The sequence below is a fragment of the Colletotrichum tamarilloi genome (assembly GCF_030869305.1).
Source record: "Colletotrichum tamarilloi strain Tom-12 chromosome Unknown Scaffold_135.1, whole genome shotgun sequence".
In the NCBI taxonomy this organism is placed as follows: Eukaryota; Fungi; Ascomycota; class Sordariomycetes; order Glomerellales; family Glomerellaceae; genus Colletotrichum; species Colletotrichum tamarilloi.
The window spans coordinates 2,947-24,336 of record NW_026849518.1 but is presented as its reverse complement, the minus strand read 5'-3'; the positions used below and the strand labels follow the sequence as shown (position 1 = coordinate 24,336).

The 21,390-nt window shown below is 50.5% G+C and overlaps 9 protein-coding genes across 9 annotated transcripts; 6 read left to right on the top strand and 3 right to left on the bottom strand.

Moving 5' to 3' along the window:
* Positions 1 to 574: 574 nt before the first annotated feature.
* CTAM01_14802 (cytochrome P450) lies at positions 575 to 2,236 on the top strand (the record flags this gene model as incomplete). Its single annotated transcript, XM_060530801.1, has 2 exons — positions 575 to 2,003; positions 2,073 to 2,236. 2 exons carry the CDS (start codon positions 575 to 577, stop codon positions 2,234 to 2,236), a joined length of 1,593 nt encoding a protein of 530 aa, XP_060374610.1.
* Positions 2,237 to 3,564: 1,328 nt separating this feature from the next.
* Positions 3,565 to 4,712, bottom strand: CTAM01_14801 (parasitic phase-specific protein PSP-1; the record flags this gene model as incomplete). Its single annotated transcript, XM_060530800.1, has 4 exons — positions 3,565 to 3,748; positions 3,810 to 4,223; positions 4,292 to 4,352; positions 4,409 to 4,712. The coding sequence occupies 4 exons, from the start codon at positions 4,710 to 4,712 to the stop codon at positions 3,565 to 3,567; spliced, it is 963 nt and encodes a 320-aa protein (XP_060374609.1).
* Positions 4,713 to 5,197: 485 nt separating this feature from the next.
* Positions 5,198 to 5,868, top strand: CTAM01_14800 (uncharacterized protein; the record flags this gene model as incomplete). Its single annotated transcript, XM_060530799.1, has 2 exons — positions 5,198 to 5,228; positions 5,351 to 5,868. 2 exons carry the CDS (start codon positions 5,198 to 5,200, stop codon positions 5,866 to 5,868), a joined length of 549 nt encoding a protein of 182 aa, XP_060374608.1.
* Positions 5,869 to 6,828: 960 nt separating this feature from the next.
* CTAM01_14799 (Rieske domain-containing protein) lies at positions 6,829 to 7,463 on the top strand (the record flags this gene model as incomplete). Its single annotated transcript, XM_060530798.1, has 2 exons — positions 6,829 to 7,119; positions 7,185 to 7,463. The coding sequence occupies 2 exons, from the start codon at positions 6,829 to 6,831 to the stop codon at positions 7,461 to 7,463; spliced, it is 570 nt and encodes a 189-aa protein (XP_060374607.1).
* A 219-nt stretch (positions 7,464 to 7,682) lies between these two features.
* On the top strand, positions 7,683 to 8,920 carry CTAM01_14798 (short chain dehydrogenase; the record flags this gene model as incomplete). Its single annotated transcript, XM_060530797.1, has 5 exons — positions 7,683 to 7,692; positions 7,771 to 7,935; positions 8,047 to 8,157; positions 8,223 to 8,548; positions 8,600 to 8,920. The coding sequence occupies 5 exons, from the start codon at positions 7,683 to 7,685 to the stop codon at positions 8,918 to 8,920; spliced, it is 933 nt and encodes a 310-aa protein (XP_060374606.1).
* A 437-nt stretch (positions 8,921 to 9,357) lies between these two features.
* Positions 9,358 to 12,250, top strand: CTAM01_14797 (ankyrin repeat protein; the record flags this gene model as incomplete). The annotated part of the gene is made up of 4 exons (XM_060530796.1): positions 9,358 to 10,613; positions 10,759 to 11,356; positions 11,563 to 12,104; positions 12,199 to 12,250. The coding sequence occupies 4 exons, from the start codon at positions 9,358 to 9,360 to the stop codon at positions 12,248 to 12,250; spliced, it is 2,448 nt and encodes an 815-aa protein (XP_060374605.1).
* Positions 12,251 to 13,217: 967 nt separating this feature from the next.
* On the bottom strand, positions 13,218 to 15,030 carry CTAM01_14796 (uncharacterized protein; the record flags this gene model as incomplete). The annotated part of the gene is made up of 3 exons (XM_060530795.1): positions 13,218 to 13,951; positions 14,007 to 14,935; positions 14,999 to 15,030. The coding sequence occupies 3 exons, from the start codon at positions 15,028 to 15,030 to the stop codon at positions 13,218 to 13,220; spliced, it is 1,695 nt and encodes a 564-aa protein (XP_060374604.1).
* Positions 15,031 to 15,637: 607 nt separating this feature from the next.
* CTAM01_14795 (uncharacterized protein) lies at positions 15,638 to 16,186 on the bottom strand (the record flags this gene model as incomplete). Its single annotated transcript, XM_060530794.1, has 1 exon — positions 15,638 to 16,186. The coding sequence occupies one exon, from the start codon at positions 16,184 to 16,186 to the stop codon at positions 15,638 to 15,640; it is 549 nt and encodes a 182-aa protein (XP_060374603.1).
* Positions 16,187 to 18,263: 2,077 nt separating this feature from the next.
* CTAM01_14794 (CobW/HypB/UreG) lies at positions 18,264 to 20,319 on the top strand (the record flags this gene model as incomplete). Its single annotated transcript, XM_060530793.1, has 6 exons — positions 18,264 to 18,446; positions 18,506 to 18,591; positions 18,647 to 18,943; positions 19,006 to 19,216; positions 19,270 to 19,458; positions 19,528 to 20,319. The coding sequence occupies 6 exons, from the start codon at positions 18,264 to 18,266 to the stop codon at positions 20,317 to 20,319; spliced, it is 1,758 nt and encodes a 585-aa protein (XP_060374602.1).
* Between the last annotated feature and the right edge of the window lie 1,071 nt (positions 20,320 to 21,390).

Below are 21,390 nucleotides of genomic sequence, written 5' to 3'. Positions count from 1 at the left end.
GCAAAATTCAGCTTCGCCGACCGAGGCATGATATCACTTCGGGCACCAACGCCATGATCTCCAACTACGATAACTCAAGCAAACAACATTCGGTGGGGCATATGCTTTTCCTGCAGATGAAGTTTGTCCAGGTTGTCGTTGGTCGATACAACACAAACAGAAGGCCAACGATTGTTCCTCGCTTGGCATTCATGTGTCCCCATCAGTACTACGACCTGTAGAATCGCGAAAACGAGAACGAAAGCATATTTGAATGGTATAACAATGGGGTAGAGACGGACTTCTTATTGCCCACGATCTCCGCGCCGGGTAATCGCAGTAGCGAGTGCTACGATTCGTCAGTTCGGAAACTTCAGAGAGCTGGGGTTTTAGTGGAAGCCAGTGCGGATCATGGTCGATAACGGGGATTAAACCCACCTCTTCCTTGCACGACTAGTGCCAATCCTTGCCGCCATTTTGACAGGCATCGTGAGAGGGATATATATCTCGTGGGGTTCCGGCTCGTTGGAACGATGTACGACGGGCCATCTGAAGTTTTCATCTGTCGATATTAGGCGCTAGACAGACTCCCATCATGGCGCTTCTCTCCTTGCCAGTAGTGCTATTCGCGCTTCTGGCGTTCGTGATCTACTACATTGTCTCAACTTTCCTCGCCCGTCGCCGCGTTCTTCTCTTTGCCAAGTCAAACGGCGCGACTTTTCCCAAGCACTTTTCCTCAAAGCTCCCTTTCGGCATCGACAATGTCTGGCGCGCCGTCAAGGTGGTGCGCAGCGGCGGCGACATCCTCGACGATGTCATTGCCCAAAAGTTCAAAAAGTGCGGTGACACCTTCAGCACTACAGGCCTCTTCGGCCCAGCCGAGGTAAATACTATCGACCCCGTCAACATTCAGGCCATCCTTGCGACGAAGTTCCGAGACTTTGAGCTCGGCCCGCGCAGAATCGCGCAATTCAAGCCGCTAGAGGGCAACAACATCTTCACCCACGATGGTCCCCTGTGGGAACATTCAAGATCGCTCTTCCGATCGCAGTTCTCGCGTGAGAACATCAACGACCTCGAAGGTACGGAACGTGCCGTGCAAGCTCTGTTCCGGGCCCTGCCATTCGTTGGCCAGAAGACGGACGACGGCGCCCTGTCCGTTGATATCATGCCCTTGATCTTCCGCTTCACCCTCGACACGGCAACCGGCTTCCTCTTTGGCGAAACGGTCGATTCACAAACGGCCGCTGCTCTAGGCAAGATGTCGACATCGACAAGTGCGGTGACGGCTATGGCGGCTGACCAAGCAGGAAGTGAAATGTCCTTCGCATCGGCCTTCCACGAGGCGCAAATGTACATCGCTCTGCGTGCCCGGCTGCAGGGGCTGTACTTCTTGGCACCAAGTAGCGTGGGCACTAAGTCCATTGACTACATCCGTCGATACGTCGACCACTACGTCCAGCTGGCTCTCAAGCGCGCGAAGCCGTCGACGGACAAGTTCATCTTGCTGGATACCCTCGTAGAGAAAACGCGGGACCGCGGGGAGCTGCGGGACCAGATCCTAGGGATACTTCTGGCGGGTCGGGATACCACGGCATCTTTACTCTCGTGGGTGCTGCTGATGCTTGCGCGGCACCCGGCTGTGTTTGAGAAGCTTCGGGGAGAGGTGGTGGCGGAGTTTGGGGAGTACTCTGAGAAACCTGAGGGTATCGACTTTGCGACGCTCAAGTCTTCACAATATCTTCAATTTGTGATGCGGGAGACGTTGAGAGTGTACAATGTCGCGCCACTTAACAGCCGATATGCGGTACGGGATACGGTTTTGCCAAGAGGTGGCGGAGCTGATGGGTTATCGCCCATCGTGATCAAGAAGGGCCAGACCGTCACCTTTGTGCCGTATCTTCTGCATCGACGAGCGGATATCTGGGCGGATGCGATGGAGTTCAAGCCGGAGCGATGGGAGGGTGTCCGACTAGATTGGAACTATATTCCATTTAGTGGTGGTCCGAGGATCTGCTTGGGACGTAAGTCATCCCATATCCGCTGACAATTTCTGCGTTCAGTAGTGTGAGGGGAATGCTAACTTGCCTTAGAACAATTCGCTCTCACAGAGGCTGCATATTTCTTGGTCAGACTCATCCAAAGGTTCAAGAGCATGGAGTGGATTGGACCGCCAGGCGAGCCGAGAAAGGACATCCACTTCACCATGGTTCCTAGAGATGGAGTCAGCGTCAAGCTACAGTATGCTGAATCATAGAACATGTCAAGTATTGCTCTCATGAAGAATGCGTATTGACAAACACAATGTCATCTTTGGTCCGCTATATTTGACGAATGTCTTGAGTGACGTGTGGGGGGTTTGAGAGCGACTAGCCCTGGAGCCGTCGAAGTGTTTTGCAGGACGGATATAATACCTCAAGTTTCCTCCTGGAAAAGTTGAGATTTTACTGATCCTGCTATATAAATTTCGCAGCACATGCTGATCTTGGTCTGCACCGACGTTCTATCTTTTCATGATCTAGTGGGCCTGGTAAAAAGTTACGTCTATCAGAAAACACTTGAAAAGAGCGAGATGGTCGCCGCTGCATCTTTATAATTTCACTCTTAGGCTCTGATTAACCAGGAGAGTTCTAGCAGTGCTGCCACTGCGGCTGCAGATCCTCAAGGTCATCAGCCATGAGGCTTGAACTTTAAGACATCAGGGCACCTTTTTGGATGCAGCCTGCGTCTAATAAGAAGCAGTTTCCCACGATCGATGACGCTGAATTTCTCAAAGTCCACCACCCAACCCATCAAAGCAGAATCAGGAAGTTCGAAGACAGGAGCACACCAGCGCCGCACTCGCAGTAACCCCAAGACCTCCCAAACTCAAGCATAACATCGAGCAACCGAGACTATATCACTCAAGATGGATCCCGAAGCCTCGGTCTTTCTGATCTGGTTCGGCATTACCACCGCAGTGACTCTGATCCTGATGGCGCTGTGGTATGTGCTCTCTATCACGCGATTGTAAGTGGACCGTGCCAAAGCCTCTACAGAAAGCCCAGTGCTCATCGTTTCCCAGCTCGAGAAGATGCGCTTGCGAATCTGCGAATGAACCCTCATGCACAAGATGTGGCCTCCCTGTGGTGGACGTCGCGCCGACAACGAGCCAAGATGGGGATGGAACTCCACAGACCCCGAGTTCCAGTGCCCCGAGCAAGAAGATGGACGTCTGATACGATCGATGACGAGACGCTTCCTCCAAGAAATTCAATCCGAGAAAGACTAGAAGAAAAAGTTGGCCGAGGAGCAGAGGCTGCCGATTTGTGTTTCTAGAGATCACATGTATCGTAGCCCACCAAAATAGGGTCACTGTGGTATGTCAGATGCCGAAATGTACCGCAAAATGATGCAGGAATACTCTGTGGGGGCTTCTATCGAGTCTCCAATCATGGAAATAGGATTGAAGAGCTTAGGATCCAGCGTTATGTCAGATTACGAATAGCTCGAATCGAATTAGTCAAAAAGGAAGGCAAAGTTGAAAGTTGTGGTATCTTCGTGAGTAAACAGTACAGTGGATGCTCTTCGTAGGCGTCATCTGCTTCATACATTGATCGAGCCCGGCAGCGTGTCCTTTCTGCCGCTCATCTCCATAGGCATGCTATCCTGCCGCGATGGGAGGTGATCGAACGCTTCTGACGCGGTCGATTCTTTTCTCTCCCCGGTCGTGCTGAAGCCAATCGCAGGGTTCCCGATGACCAAGCAGAATACTGCAACTACCATGACACTAGGATTGGAGGCAAATTAGCCAGACCATCGAGCAGTATCCCGGATGTAGAAAGACTCACGAAGATTCGAGTCCAATGAACAAGGGTTGATCGCGGAACATTGGGCTGAAGTATCCCTCCTTCAGTTCCTCGATACGGTAAGAGCATCGTACCAAGATCAGAATAGTAGAGATGAAGAGAAATGCCAAGAAGATCTTCATGTTTTTCGTCATGCGTTGTCGAGCGTTTGTCCTCATGCAGATAATGAGGTAGTCCGCGAAGAGAGCACAAAAGGCGACTAGGCAGACAACCTGGAAGATCAGCCCGGCTAACGAGACATTGACGCCCCTTTGCACGGCTGCCTTATCGCTCGCAATGCTGGATAGGGCACCGCCAGTTGCTTGTAGAATAAGCGATACGATGTCGCACGGGATAAAGACAAAGTAGCATAATTTCGGGTTGAATCTAGAGATCGATCGATCGACGTGGATGATTCTGCGCTCCCAAAATTAGTCAGAGTTGTCGCGACTGGATGATTGATAGTGGTTGCAGGATGGACTTACACTTTGGATAGCATGACATAGATGGCAGCACAGAAGAAGACTGGACCGACAGTAATGCAGACTGCGACAAGAGGAGATTAGGTCCAGTCAAACCATCGGGTTCTCGGTGGGACTTACTAATCTGCAGAAGAAACCCGCCAAAAGAAAATGGGTTGTCGTTGAGGATTAGTCTTCCGACGTAGCCAACGATCTCGAGTAGACATCCACCAATCATGCTAGCCATGAACCCCCAGTTCTTTGATCGAAGCCCCTGGATAGTATGTATGATCATAGCCAGGGCAAAGAGCCCGATGAACGTTCCGTTGACTGGCACCGATGGGCGATAACGTAGAAGACTAGCCTCCAGCGGGCACACCTCGAGAGTACAGTTGGCCTTCGGGCCGAACGACTTGTAGCCGTTCGGAAGATGAGTCGCAGACATGATGCCGATGTGAGAGTTTGAGGGCAAAGGCGCTAGGGATCGAGGGCGGATGCCAGATGAGACAGATTGGATGCTTGGAGAAGACGTTGAGATCTTGGGGCGCGGTAGGTTGTACTTATGCATTGGAGGCATTCCGTGAGCGGTCGAATGAGGAGTTGCCGCTTGCGTCTGTGATCATCCAGCCAAGCGCAGGACGGCCGTAAAAGAAGAAAATGAGACACGTGGAACCGTCCAAAACATACGCCCTTGGTATTGGATCTGATCTAGGACGATAGGATTAACCCAGAAAGTGGAAGTGCTCTAGAGAGGACTTAACAGCCCTTGAAGACCTTGCAGCCCTTTGATTCCTTAGCATTTCGCTTCGCATTATACAAAATGGGTCAAGACACAATGTCTTCTATCGTGGTATACGGTTGACATCTCGAATGTGGGGTGCGCGGGATCGCCCTATCCTGGCCCGGCCGTAAACTATGCCGCGTTCAGCCATGAAGGATCTTAACGCGGGCAAGGGAGGTGGTAGGGAGGCGCCATGCCATGTGTCTCTGCTGATACCAGTCAGACGTTCCGGGCTAAACGGCCAGGCCGATCGACGTCCCGGGGGTCTGGGACCTATACTAGTCCAACTCGCATCTAGCTAGACTCGCACTTGCACTTCGCAAAGCGACGAATCAGCAATGGCCCTTTTGCTGTAAAGTACTCAGAGTCAACCGCAGTTCCCATAAGCGAGGGCACCACGATAGGCCTTGAGGCTTCAACACAAAGAGGCTCTTCCGCCCATGGCACCTGCACCCGTGCCAAGAACTCCGAGAAGTCGGGTCGCAAGCTCCAGAATGCGTTACGTTGTGAGCCATGCGTTGCGGGAGTTGACTCAACAGGAAACTGTGCGGCAATGATGTTGGATCTAGAACCCGGGCTCATTGTTAAGAAAGAAGAGACTCTCCGCGTGGCACACGGTTCTAACCACGTTGGACATTCTACTTACACAATCAAGTACATGGAACTGGAGAGATCGGTTGAGGCGGTTTCCGGGTCAAGTTGTCATCGCTTACTAGACCCGAGACAGCCAAGACACCAACGTCTCGGACAAGTATGTTCGACGCTCTTTGTCTGTTACCCTCATTTTGCTGGATTTCGAGAGAAACATCAGAAACATTAAGCAGGGATGTATCTCAACAAAATGTGAGGACCAGCCAAGTCAACAACAACGATGTTCCTGACGGTTGACCAGTTAATCAGACGGCGCATTCGCACAATGGAGATTTTTAGTTCCCCACATCATCATTCCTAGTATTCTTCAACACCCTAGAAACACCCAATCTCTGCGCCCTGGTATCCGAAAGGCTCTGATGTGGCGGCTTACCCTTGAGCGGAAAGAGCCTAGATATACAGCCACAGCTGTCTCCAGAAAGTCACCTCTTCCCCTTTCCTCATTACGTTACCTTGACAAGCTGTCATGATTCTAGGCCTTGCTAGACTACATTTGAACTCAGTAAACACATTGTACCCACGTGGAAAGAGGATATGCTTACTCCTCAGCAAGGGCCGGGCCGCCGGAAATGGTAGGTTCGGCGAGCTGCCAGGCTCTCGAACTTGTCTAAGCATTTTCCCCAATAGATCCCATCAACCAAACACTTATGCTAGAAAATCTATGCTAATAAATATTGGCAAAGTATCCTCTCTATTGCTTCTGCGATAATTGACACGGAGACTTGATGAGAACTAAATATTTTTCCATGTAAGACAAAATCAATTTGCATCTGTTTCACGGGTGCACACTCGATCAGCGCTCACGAAGAAACAAACGGATCCATCGCAACGGACACAGAAGGGTCTTGCTTCAATAGATGACCTCGTGACAGATTAGCAATGTTACATTCTCTCTAGGGGAGCATCTGAGCTTGATGCGTCCTCGATGTAAGACTCCAGCGGATTTAAACATGATGGTCCCACTCACGTGTTTGAGCACGTGACCTCTCGAAAATCATCAAAGGAATCATTCTTGACGCGATGACCGCCACAAATGTCACGGGAACACCGCTATTTTCGCGATCCCGATAAGCACCGATCAGAATCCGTCGAATCCATGCTAAGAGTCTTACTTCCGAATTGAGGAGGGATGAATGCCTTTGGAGGGCGATCGCGGTCCTCAGCAGGATGGTTCTTCGCCGGCCTCGACTCGTCATTCCCCAATCTTGGGATCGATGAAGGCAACCTATCAGATCTCCGTTTTTGTGGTACAGATCTCAAAGCGGGTTGCAAGGTGTTCCAAGTGCGGAAGTCGGATCCTTCGCGCAGTACAGAGGTCCTCTTGGCCCCTGATGTTCTCAACTTCGCTGAGCTTGAGGGTGATCTGAAAGATCAAGTACTTGTTTTCAAGTTCAAGGGCAAATTTCACGCCGTCGACCATGTGAGTCTTTCCGCCCCATGAAGACGTGCCTTTGTGATCCGAGTATGACCTAACTTTCATATCAGAAATGCCCACATTCTTCGTATCCGCTTTCACATGGGACACCGTTCGACATTGAAGATTTCGGGATCGTCTTGAGCGCAGGTTTGACATGTCCCAAGCATGGCTGGTCGTTTGATCTGCATTCTGGAATGGCAGACCGCGCGCGATATAAGCTGGGTATCTGGGAGGTTCAGTTGCGTGACACCGCATCAATAGGTGCAATACCGATAGGAGAGGATGTTCCAGGTATAGAAAGTATAGATAAAGAGGTGTGGGTAAGGAGAAAGCAGAGGATAGGGTAATGTTTGGAAGCGCACTAAAGACAACTTATCTTGGCGCATTACTGATTTACGTTCGAGGTCTTCGTTAACAAGGCTCGAATCTGGTTGCATGGCCAACGTCCACATCAATGAAATGCATGTGACTGATCAAAGCAGATGTCTCCTGCAGAAATTAACGTGCTAAAGCGTCGAATGAGACGCCAGAAGTGAAGCTTTGCACTGCGGACAACCAAGACGCAGATGCGGGGAAGTAGACTTGTGGTGAAGACTGAAGTTTAACCGGAAATCATCATCCTCGCATTTCTAATCTCAACACTACATCAACGAGGGCGAGGCACCAACCTTCTAGCAGACCTTCGCTCGGTCTATGGTTTCCCTGAATACCTTGATACAAACCCTGTTGCGTCGCTGAAATCGAGCTTGACCAGCGATCATCAGTCTTATTTCTCCGTGGGTGACGATGTCATCGAGCGTCAGAGAAACCAAGCCATCAGTGGGTGACCCGCAGAAGTCAGTGAATGAGCTCTTCAGACTTGACGGACGGACTGTATTAAGTGCGGAAACCCATGTTTCCTCAAATACCTGAATTTTCTAACACCGGTAGTCACTGGCGGCGGAGGTTCTATGGGCCTAGAAGTTGCTCGCTCTGTACTGGAGAGTGGCGGCGATGTTATATGCATTGACCGACAAGAGAACCCTCTAGAAGAGCCCTGGAGTAAGGTTACACAGATTCTTAACCGTTGCGGCTCCTGGACCAAGCTGATTGTTAATCCCGTACAGATCGTGTGCTGAACGTGTCCAAGAGTCATGGAACACAAGCATGGTACTATAGGTGCGATACCACGAACGCAGAAAACGTCAAATTTGTCTTCGCGGAGTCCATGAAGAAGTCACGGTTCCCTTTAAGAGGCTTGGTCGCCTGTGCAGGAATTTCAGGTGACGCGCCATCCATCGACTTCCCGATCGACACGGCGAGAAGTATCATAGACGTCAACGTTATTGGAACACTCGTCTGCGCACAAGCTGCAGCCCAGGAGATTCAGAGGCAAGGATCGGCTGGAAGTATTGTCCTCATTGCGAGTATGAGTGCTCACGGGAGCAACAAGGTAAGTCAATGGAATAGCAAAGGCGTACGCAGACTTTAACCGAATTCCAAGGGTGTTGATACCGTGGCATACAATTCCTCAAAATCGGCAGTTGTTCAGATGGCTCGTTCTCTTGCTGCTGAATGGGGCAGCCGCGCAGATATACCACTCATTCGGGTGAACTCGATCTCGCCTGGGTACATCCGTACACGTATGACGGAAGAACCACTCAGCAATCCTGATATGGAGAGAGAATGGACCAACGGCAATATGTTGATGAGATTGAGTGAGGCGCATGAGTACAGAGGTCCCATCACCTTTCTGCTTAGCGATGCCAGCAGTTTCATGACCGGTTCTGATGTCCGTGTAGATGGGGGCCACACAGCGTGGTAGTTGAAGCGCTGCGAAACGAGCTTTAGGTGACAATTTCAGTTACTGCGATCGAACCAAAGGACTTCATCAGTCAAATCCCACAAGGGCAGAAAGCGAAGCAACCAATCGGGTAGCTACTTGGACTACGAGCGCTTGCATGGCGCTTGCATGGCGAATCAGGCGGACAGAGATGGCCAGATGGCCAACAACAAGGGGCCGCATTCAGTTTGATCTGTCTTAACAGCAATGATTGGCTCGTTGGGGCTGTGAAATGTATGAATTGCATGCGTATGCAGATTTTGAGCCTGCGCCATTTGTGATGTGACTTGGATTCCGGAGCCTATTACCGACTGCCTTCGACGTTGGTTTCCCCTCATTCCACATCACCATTTTTCAACGACTTTCCTAGCCATTCCCTTCTCTTTTCTACCATCACTGATCGCTTCGAAGCTGTCAATATGGATCCGTCAGGGATCATCGGCATCATCAGCGTGGTGGCTCAGATCGTCACCACGTGCACGAAACTTGGCCTGAGCTGGCGTGATGCTCCCGAAGACGCCAAAAGATTCAAGAATGAGATGGATGGGCTGTACAAAACACTGTCAGAAACTTCAAGCCTTCTGATCCAGAATCCCGACTTTATTGTAGCCTTTGAGGGACAGCACTCTGCGGTGCTGTCTAACCTGACGACACTCTCCAGTCCCGACGATGAAAGCCTCCTCTCTGCTTGTCAAGACGAACTCGTTCGTATTCTTGAGGGGCTGCAGAAGCAGCTTGAGGGTAGCCGCTTCGGCTGGCAACGGTTCAAAGCGATGTTCTCTGGCGAAATGACGCAGTCAGCAATTGAAAACCTTCAGCGCCGGTGCCAAGTGATCAACAGCATGATCTCGATCGACAATACGACGCTTGCGGTGAAAACCAACCTCGAAGTCCGGTCTTTGAAAAAGGATCTTGCCGGAAGACATTTAGAAGAAAGGAAGATACAGATTCTGGATAGAATAACGCCAGTCGACTTCACAACGCAGCAGATTGACAACCTCGATAGGAGGCAAGAGGGAACTGGAAAATGGCTTCTTGAATCCCCAGAGTTCGAAGCCTGGGTCCTTGGAGATCGAAGAACACTATTCTGTCCCGGAATGCCTGGTGCTGGGAAGACTATGCTTTCGTCCATCGTCATCGAGCATCTCAAACGCCGGTTTGAGGGAAATTCGACGGTTGGAGTTAGCTTCATGTTTTGCAATTTCCGACGGCACGATGAGCAAACACCCCGTAACTTGCTAGCCAGCATATTGAAGCAACTCTATTGCACGACGCCAGAAGAGTGCGAAGAGGTAGAGAACACCTACAGGCACGGGATGTCTTCGGCGTCGAAACAAGACATAATGCGTTGTCTTCAAGCCGTGGTACCCCGATTCAGCAGAGTATACGTTGTCATCGACGCCTTGGATGAACTCGACGAAAATCGAAATATGTTTCTCGAAGCTATATGGAGTTTGCAGGAAACATCATATGTCAACATTTTTGCGACTTCTAGGCACATACCAGAAATCGAGCGCTACTTCGATGGTTCACCATGCATCGAAATACGGGCTTCCGATGGAGATGTGATGAAGTTCCTAGATGGCCAGATGTCGAAGCTTCCCTTAGCTGTGAGAAAGAACGAAGGCCTCCAAGACCAAATCAAGGATGCTATCATTCAAGCCGTTCAAGGAATGTATGCGATTTGGGTCACCTGCCAGTGGAGTTGAACTTGACTAATTCCAATCCATAAGGTTTCTGTTAGCACAACTTCATCTAGATTCGCTACAAGGAAAACGCTCAGCCAAAGCCGTCAAAGAGGCACTTCGCAAATTTTCTAGCGGTTCCGAGGCGTACGACGTTGCGTATGAGAATGCCATGGAGCGCATCGAACGACAGCTCGAAGACCAAAGGTCTCTCGCAAAGGACACGCTGTCCTGGATATGCTGCGCTCGAAGACCACTCGATACCGTGGAGCTACAACACGCTCTCGCCGTGGAGGAAGGGACGACTAAACTAGATGAGGACAACCTCCCTGAGCTAGAAGATATCGTTTCAGTCTGTGCTGGTCTAGTTACGATTGATGAAGAGAGCAAGATTATCCGTTTGGTTCACTACACGACCCAGGAATTCTTCGAGAGGACGAAGGAGCGTTGGATTCCTGAAGCGCAAACGCTCCTTGCGAAATCTTGCGTTGCGTATCTTTCTTATGACAAATTCAGGGTCACCTATGAGGAGCACTTCGAGCGGATGTGGATAAATCTAGAAAAGGAAGAGCAAACTCAGCTATCACAGTCTCGAAAGGATCGACATCGGCTTAACATCACTGGAGATTCATTGTACCGCTACGCCGCTTACAACTGGGGTTATCACGCGAGATACATTAATCACCCAGACCAGGGAACACTCCTCTTCCTTACCGACAGAGCATACAATGAAGTGCACTGTTCATCGGTCAGCTCTCTCCTGTTCAATCACAAGCATGAATCCAAGTTAGATTCAAGGCCGGATCCTCAACTTGTTCATGGGCTACATCTCGCAGCATATTTCGGTCTTGCTAGAATCTTTGAGCTCTTAGGCGGGACCGATAAAGTCAGCGAACTCCCCTCATACGTGGAGATTTTACGTGCTAATTTAATTGACAGGATAATCTGAACCTCGAGGACAGCCGCGGTTACACGCCATATATATATGCCATCTGGGGGGGCGACGAGAGGTTTCTGGATTATCTCTTCGCACAAAGTGGGCTTGAACTCAACATGAAATTCAAAGATGGATATTTTGATCTTTTCAGCATCGCTTTGATATGCGAAAATGAAACCGCTGTCCGTCATTTGATAGGGATGTATCAGAGCCATCACGAAACCAATTGGCTGGTGGTTTTAATTCTTGCCATAAAATGGGGCAACGTTTATATTTTCAAGCTCGTAACAGAAGCAGGCAAGGTTGATATCGATGTTTTGGAGCGGCATTGGGCCAAGCGCATAGCAGGAATAAACGGGTCCAAGTTCACTGTTATGGAGAGGCCATATTCACTTCTACAACAAGCAGCAGAAGAGGGGCGGATTGAGATCGTCAAATATCTTGTCGAGACACAAAAGGTTGACATTGAGACACAGAATTCGCTCGGGGGTACCCCCTTTTCCATGGCCGTCTGTCGTGGGAAATTGGAAGTAGCACAATATCTGTATGATACGGGATTGGTCGATCCAAACACAGCGATTGACAAGGGGGGAACGTCACTGCACTATGTTGCAGGTCACATCTTGGTGAAACCGCAGTCAGTACAATGGTTGCTTGACGGGGGAAAAGTTGACGCCAGTCTTTTCATAACATCGAAGTCCGGGGAAACGCCGTTAATTCTTGCCTTGAGGAAGTGGGGGACGGGAGACCCAATACCCAAAATGATTGCGGAGAGAATGAAATTTACATCAGGAATAGATTTCCTGGAGGACCTGTAGGCGACGAGGAGTGCAGGGGTCATAGAATATGCCACGGATAGTTGATAGAATCACGTAGCACCATCTTTGTAGAACGCATCACAATTACCTACCTGCTGGCCTATCTTGAATCCGCTCCTGACACAATGTTGAGAGTTGTCACGGTGGAAAGGAGAGGCAACCTCGAAGATGAGGCTTATATCCATGTCGACCTGCTTGTGAGCACACTCCGATGGCAGCGGCATCGCCAACTCCCTACTCTGTCCCTACGCAACTTCTCGTGTGGATTCGAAGATTGGGAACTTTTGACGAGACTATTTTGGGCTATAGCAGGGGTCTGTCACGATGTTCGTTTCAGGAGGCGTGCGTCTGGACCTGCATTGCGGATCCTCCGGGCGTCTAAAGGTAAACAAATTTAGTATGGCACTTAGAGATGGGTGCCAATGAAATGAAGACTGTCAGGACTCAGATCATGACACTATGGGCTGTGGCGGACTCCTCGCATCGGCCGTCGAAAAGAACACATCGATGGGATTATGTGAGTGATTCAATCATCATGGTTCGTGATATTATTGCATATCTATATAGTACATCGTGGACGACAATCTTCTGCCTGGGTATTCAACAAGAAAGGAAAAATAATAGTGATTGGTGAGACAAATGAGACTAGTGACAGCAGTCATCCCATCTATGCCCGAGTACAGCGTGTGTGGTTCGCAAGGTCTGGTTCGGAGGGTCCATCATCCGATCCTTGGTACGATATATCATGGGTTGATCCCAGCTCGAAAAAAGATGTCGCCGTATGCTCTCAGTAGTGACCGTATTGGCGTGCCACGATTTTACTTCAGTCCGGGCACTTTTCAACCGCGGTACCCCATCTCGGGTGAGAACCGCCCGTCAGGTCCCCTCTCCGCTCGGGGGAGCTGACCCGGCTGCGGCCGGTAAAAGTTGTCCGGGTTATATGGTCGATAGCCGTTGTTGTTAGTGGTAGGCTGGTATCCGATATTGATAGACTCCCGGTACGGACCCTGTCCAACTTCCTGGTACATGTCGTATGTCGAAGCAGGATACGGCACCCTCGCTGTCGAAACCGCTGTCGGAGGCCGTCGTTGCGCTGTGCTGATCCTCAGTGGCTCGGGTACGACCGGCGGCTCATTGATGGACTTTTCGTAGTAAAAGCTCTCCGCTTGCATGTTCCTAGTGTTTGCAATAGGATCATTGTTGCTGGGCATGTTAGGAAGAGGCGGAACCGCAGCAATCGCGTTCGTCGTTGAAAAATTCGGTAGAGGCCTGGCGGAGGATGCGTCCACCCTAGATGCTCTGTCGGTCTTGAATTGCTCCATCATCTGCTCTTCCATCTCCTTGGTGGTACGGTTCGCGATCTTGGTCTGTCTGAAGGTTGTGACCATGGCGCGCTCCATCTCGCGGGTGCTGCGCTTCGGTTGTCTGAGGATGGCGGACTCTCTTGGGAGTATACCGTTACCGCCCGGTGGTGTGTTTTGCGTCATGTTTGTTGCTACGGCGGCGACCTTCTTCTTCCTCTTGTAACGTTTTACGCCGAAGATTACTGCGCCAATGAGCAACCCGATGATGGCTGCGATCCCTGATTAGAATTTTGGGCTAGAAGGCGGGGGTTTACAATGACTTACCGACAACGGCGAAGGAGACTCCGATCGCGAATCCACGGTCTGTGCCATCAGCAGGCGCAGCTGACGCCGATGGCGCGTTGGAAGCCTCGACTTGTGAGCTTGGTGGGAGAAGTTCCGGCTGTGGTGTTCCGGACGCCGCATTTTCAACCGGGGGCGGCGGCAGATTCGTTGAAGGAGTGGTTTCGGCGGCGGGAGGAGGAGGCGGTGATGGTGTTGCAGGCGGCTGACTGGCAAGCGGAGGATTCTGCGGTTGGCGAGCAGGTGGGCTCGACGGTGTCGCGACCGGCGCCGGTTGTTGCGCTGGAGCCTCTTGAGGCGGTGGGTTAGAGGGTGGCGGCGCTCCGGGAACAAGAGTAATAAAGCCTCTTGCGGGCGGTAAGCTTGCCGGCAATGCCGGGTTCAAGACTGCCGACGGGATCGGGGACCCTTGCGCCGCCGGGGGTGGGAGTGACGGTGCGGCCGGGGGTGGCTGCACACTCGGGGGAGGGGCTGGCGTTGCTCCGGGTGGTGGTGTTACTGCTGGCGGAGGCTGCTCTTGTTCTGAATCGCTGCTCGAGTCGGATTGCTGGCCTGACGGTGCGCCTGGTTGTGGTGCGTCTGAATCGCTGGCTGATGATGCTGCGCCGGCTTGGCCGCCGGCTTCTGAATCGCTCTCGGCTTCCTTTGCAGCGCCGCCTGCAGGCTTCTCCTCCTCTTTTTCTTCTTCCTCCTCCTCCTCTTGTTCCTTTCTCTGGTTGGCGGGTTGATTAGGCTTGGCCCCCTCTTCGTCTTCCTCCTCCTCTTCTCCTTGCTTGCCGCCGGCTTCTTGCTCCCCGTCTGCTTCCTCGGCTTCTTCTTCCTTAGCGGGTGGTGGTGCTGGACTTTGTCTACGGGCCAGATTGTGACGAGGTCTGCCAGGGAATTTAGGTGCAGTTCTTCGCCTCCGCTGCCTGTTTATACCGGTTAGCGACCCTCACTGAAAGACTGATGAGAATGCTTGGTTGATCCCGTACCTCAGAGTAGACCAAGTCGCAGTTGCGTCCATCGCTACGAGCCTTCGCGTCTTCTGCACCTGTCCTACAAACCAGTAACGAAGTAAAATCGACCAGCGAGTGAGTGAAGGAAAAAGCAGCGCAGCTGCAAATCTAGAAGAGAACAACAAGAAAGGAAAAATGACGCAAGCGCCGCATGAGAAATAGAGTCACGAATCCCCGAGATGTTGGACAGAAGCAGAGGCAGAAACAACAAGAACCAAAGCAGACGTCACGACGGGGTGGGCGGCATTCGCTTCATGTTATCAATTCTCGCCGTGTCGATCATCTCGCTCAACCCCACGGACGAGTTCGGAGACATCCATGCAAAAATGTCTCCCACATCAAACAACTTCCAAGAAGAACGGGCAAGGGGGGTTCGAGATGTGCCTCTCTTACAAGCTGCGGATTGCTCAGGGACTCAGGGACAGTGGGCACCGGTCTTTGGTGCGACAAGCGCAGGCGAGGGAAAGCTCTGGGGGACGCTCACACGAATAGACCCCGGACTCCAGAGGCGGCTTAACATGACTCTGGCGCAGCCGCTAGAACCATCAGCCATGTTTGCCCAGTTCTAGCTCCTCCTCACCAGCCTCAGTGCACCGCACAGTTACACCCAAGGGGTCAAGGAGGCCCGGACAACGGGGAGCTCCTCAGCTGGCAATGGGACGCTGGAGCCTCTGAGAGGGCAACCCGTGAACCACACCGATTCCATGTTCGGAGGGTTTCAGACGGACCCCGGCCGCTGTCACTCTGATGAGCCCGCCGTGCCGCACCAAAACCCTCGGTCGTGTTTGACGCGTTTCTTGGCGGCTTGGCCCGGAGGCGCCCTCTTTCTGGTGTCTGAAACCACCGAAAATGCGACTGCAAGCAAGTCATGGATAGGCACGAAGAGTTGTTGGCAGAGTGAGATGCTAAAGTGTGCCAGTTTTTCACGTTGGTACGCAGGAAACCCCACCCCGGCGCTTCGAGGACGGAGAGAATTAGAAACATGGTCGGGGGGCCTTGTCCGAGCCTGGAAACATTTTCCGTCCCTTCTTGATTGCAGCGCCGATTGCTGTTTTGTCTTCTCAGCTCCCCTCTATTCCTCGGTGCAACTTCGTATTCCTTCGCCGTAGGACCGATACTGCGACAAGAGTATTTCGAGGCTGGATGCAACTCGCTGCTCTTCATCGCATAAGTCTAGCACTGAAGTGTGCATGAACCCGTCCCAGCCCAACAACGCAACTTTTGGCGAGCCCAGAGCCCATTTGCTTCAATGCATAGCGGCTCGGCCACGGAACAGTCGCGATCGACGCAAGGACAAAATCAGGCTTAACCTACCTGTAAACAAACAAGTCAACTTTTACCGACATAATCGTTGGGTTGCGGACAGACAGCACTTTGAAGAGAAAGCCTGGCCTCGGGACATGGGCCAACTCTCCGTCGAAGGGGTGTCGCGTGGTAGTATCCGGGGTAAGCTCTGGCTCAACCTCATCCACAACGGGGTCGACGATGAAACTGGGAATGCATGGGCACCTGGCAAACATTTTTGTCGGCTCCTCACCTGACAATGACGTTGCCCTCTACAATTCTGAACGCCAATAGCATTGGCAGGCGACGTGCTTTCTATTAATACCATTGACAATTCCTTCATCCTTTTGGCGCTTAAACGCCGAGCGCTTGATCTGCGTTCAACTCGAGTCGAGGTTCGGTTCGACTAGCTGTTCGGCTCCAATGTCCTTTCGGCTATATAACCCTCCGGTCCGTCAGAATCATGCTTCATGTGACTTGCTCTCTAGATCCGCGAAAAATGGACTCTTGGCTGTATGAGTACGCGAGGCACCTTTCTTCTTTCCAACATCGACTGTGATCTTGATGAGTTTTGTGCCTCGATCAATTGACGATGGCCGGAGACGACGACACGCACGCTTACACAGTAGCGGCATATTGTATCGTCCATGCTCCTGAGTTTCTCACAAATTCGGGTTTCTGGGCCATTCCCATTCCTCGGGACTTGGCTCCGTGTTTAGTTGAACGAGATCGAGGAGCATTGTCGTTTCGAGGGCCAAGGTCATCACAGTGTCTCGTCCCGGTTACACATGGTCCCAGCAGATGATCAGCCAGTCGCATTTCTTCTGGGAATGTTCGCTTTTGAACCTGAGCCGTCCGAAGATAATGCACAAGCTAGCAAGATGAGAGGCTACGGATGTCGTGTTTTGTGGAAAGAAGTCCTCCCTAAGTCTATTAAGTACGTATCGGCCGTATGCAGCACTACGGAGTAGACATTTCTTGGCATGGAGTTTCCTATGGTGCTTTTCGGCCGCAATTGATTACCATTGAGGGAAAAGGTTGGATGATGGTGCTTCACTTCTTCGATAAGGTGAGTTAGTAGCTTCGAGCACAGCTGGCGGCCTGCCGCGAAGAGGCAAGTACTTGTGAGGTTCTGGGCGCATCAAACTGGAATAATCACAAGCGGTGGATCTGGATATCACCTGCCTAAGTGCCGACTTACAATGAGCAACGTAGTAGCCACACGTACTCGGCCGTCCAACGGTAGTATCGTAGATCTGCGCTACGGTTGAGAACATGAAAAAGACTTCCATAATTCGTCCCCTGACTGTGCCGAGAAACCTAAACCCAAGGGCTTCAACCCTTAAATCCTTCCTTCTTCCCTACCTAGCTCATAGTAGATCTCATGGTTGACCACCGGCCCGAGGGTAGCTCGTCTGAAATGACCCAAGCGAATGACGAGGCGTCATTTCACAATCAACTCAAGAAATGTATCCCTCAAGGTTCTCAAGGGTCCGAGGCGGCCGTTGGATCCATCTTCCATGCTTTCATTAACTCTTTTTTCCTAATATGGCGAGGCGTTTTCGGGATATGGTCCCGGTCGTGGTCTTTTCGGCCAATCAGCGTGCGGCCGATGGTGATGACGGCCCCGGTGACAAGCCAGCCAATCCCGTGTTGTATCGCCGGGGGCATCGTCAGAACCCGGATGGCCCGTCGTACGCATGTCCTACAGAAAGCAGAGCACAAGAAGATGATGCAAGGAGACGGTATGATGGAATGATGGAATGATAGCTAGCACTAGTCGGACACCTTGATGGCAGTCGATCAGATAAGGTGGGATTTGAGTTGTCCAGATGTTGGGAAAGTTCATATAAATATCCAAATATTGTAGCTCAAGATCGATAGGATAATTCCAAGTCTTTCAATTTTCAATCTTTACCAGTTCTACAGAGTTGAAGGAGAGCCGCGGATATCTACAATGGGCAAGAAACTCTCAGCATCATCAACGAAACCCAGAACGGGTGCCGTCGTTGTGCCAGCCACTACGCAACCAAAGCTCACCGACGAGGTTCCGAAGCTTGTCCGCCAGGACTCAGGCGTCGATATTACAAAGCCGGGTCAGGGCAAACCGCTTCCAGTCACCCTTCTCTCAGGCTTCTTGGTAAGTCCTGATCAACATATGTGAGCGATCGTGACATGTGTCTAACAACTGGATTACAGGGCAGCGGAAAAACGACACTTCTACAGCACATCCTCAAGAGCGACCATGGCCTTCGCATTGCGGTCATCGTCAACGATATCGGAGCGTATGTTAATTGCTATCTACTCTATGTATTAGTACTAACTAGCTGCCCCGAACAGTGTCAACGTCGACGCATCCCTCATCAAAAAGAGCCACCGCCTTACAAAGACCGAAGAAAAAGTCATCGCCTTACAGAATGGCTGCATCTGCTGTACTCTCAGAGGAGACCTTCTAGAAGAGCTCGTCAACTTGTCCGAGCTCCACGAGTTCGACTACGTAATTATCGAGAGCAGTGGTATCAGCGAGCCCGAACAAGTCGCCGAGACCTTTGATGCCCGGCTGGCAGAGCAGATGGCTACGATGGGCGAAGGACCCGAAGGATTGGACGAAGATACCATGAAGTTGCTCAAGAGGCTGTGAGTCCCATACCCTCGCGGATTTTGTGACCGCGATCTTACTGACGAATGCTGCTCTTCAGGGCTGATGCTGGCGGAGTTGACAAGTTCGCTCGCCTTGATACGACTGTCACTGTCATCGATGCCTTTACGATATTTAACGACTTTCACACTAGCGATCTGCTTTCTTCAAGACGGGACGACGTCGTGCCGGAAGACGAACGGACGGTATCTGACCTAATGGTCGACCAGATTGAGTTTGCAGATGTGATCGTTCTCAACAAGATCGACATGGTGAGCAGTCCTGCGAGATATATCGTGATACGAGTCTGACTATGAGTACATAGGTTACCAAAACCGATCGTGCCCGTGTATTGGACTTGATCAAGAAACTCAACCCGCGAGCCAAGATCCTGGAATCCAGCTACAGCAAGATCGACGTCAAAGAGATCGTCAACACCAACACATTCGATCTCAAGGTCGCTCAGTCTGGTGTTGGCTGGCTGCAAGATCTGCACGCCATGACAGTCCGCGAGGTATGATTCCATCTGAAGCTATCCACTTACACATCGCAAGATGAAATATGCTGACACTCGATGCTACAGGTCAATGGGCGTAAGGCAGTCACACCAAAGCCAGAGACGGAGGAATACAACGTTCGCAACTTCATCTACACAAGGACGCGGCCATTCCATCCCAGACGTCTCTGGTCTCTACTGTACGACAAGTTCATTTTGCAAATGGAGGAGCCTGAAGGCGATGAAGACGAAGATGCCATGGACGAAGATGATGACGCTGACATGAGCGGCGAGGAGGCCGATGAGACGGAGGATGAGGAATGGGAAGATGATGACTCAGAAGCGGACGAAGCTGATGACGAGGATGCTGACATGGAAGATCCCCTCGAGCCTCCCTCTAACGAAGTCATCCTCGCCAACAAAACCGCCAACCCCCTCTTCAACCGGCTCTTCCGCTCGAAAGGAGAGTTCTTCCTCGCGACGCGACCGCACAGGGCAGGAGACTGGTCTCAAGCGGGCGCGATGCTTACGATGACCGGCGGTCGCCCGTGGTTCTGCACGCTTGACCCTGGTGACTACCTCACCGGCGACAGCGAAGTGGACGCCCTTGTCACGCACGACATCAAGAAGGGCGGCGAGTGGGGTGACCGCCGCCAGGAAATGGTGTTCATCGGGGAGAAACTGGACATCAAGGGGTTAGAGGCTGCGCTGGATGCGTGTTTGCTTAATGATGAGGAATGGAGGAAGTGGCAGAAGGTGATGAGGAATAAGAAATGGGACGATGAGAAGAAGAGGGATAAGTTACAAGACTTGTTTGATGATGGGTTCCCGGACTGGACAGAGGACGGGGAGGATCATGAGGGACACGATCATGCCTGATGGTGGATTCAAATTGGTTCGAGGAAGAGATAGACAACACAAAGTAAAAGTTATAGATTTGCTTCAGTCTGGGTTATCAAGTGAGATGGTAATTACGACTATCCACGTGCATGCTTACAAACCTACGATACTTGAAGAGTTCGACTGAGGCGACGACGGCCGGGGAAAGCAGAGTGGGAAAGTGCGCTATCTGGAAGATAGCGTACGCACAGCGGGTTGTCAAAATACGGAGCCTTCTGTCAGCTCATCTGTCAGCAATTGCTCTGTTGATTGAAAGCAATATCGATAGTATAGCCTCGAGACAGCAGATTCTTGGCTAGAAGCTGGCAACGCCTAGTGTGTAGTAAATGAAGCAGAGTTGTCAGCGAGAGTGATGAGACGAGCTAAAATCTGGGCGTCGCAGCGCATGGCTTAAGTCGGAGCACCCCCATTCGGCCACCCCCCCCATTCGGCCACCCCATCAAAAGTAGGTCCAGGCATATTGCCACTAACTATAGTTAATTAATTAACTACCTTCTACTATTACTATAATATAGTTACTACTCTTACTAAGTAATTCGACCTCTATAGTTCGACTAAGACTAATTAAACGCTTATTAACGTCTTCTTAAGCCCTCTTTATATCCTTAATATTAGTAAACTTAGTATTTAAGTCTATTTAAATACTCTTCTTTTTTTTAAGAACTATACGCTTAACTCTAGTTTTTAAAACTCGAACTTATTATTAAAATAAGGTTAATAAGAAGGATTTCTTACTAAAGGCTTTTTTAATTTTATAAAAAAGTAGATATTAAATATAATAATTAGGCCTAAGCTCTATAAATAGCTTTAATTATTTATAAAAATCGCTAGTTTTTTTAAGAGTTAATTAGTTAATAATAGACGCTATAGAGGTCTAGTTAACGATTTTAATAATATTAATAATTATTTACTTAATATTAGTAATATTATTTAATAATATAGTTAGGCTAAACGATATTATAAAATTACTAAAAAGTATAATTATATTAAGTAGTTATAGGCTAGTTACTCTCTAATTACTTTATATATTATTCCTTATTAAACTAAGTA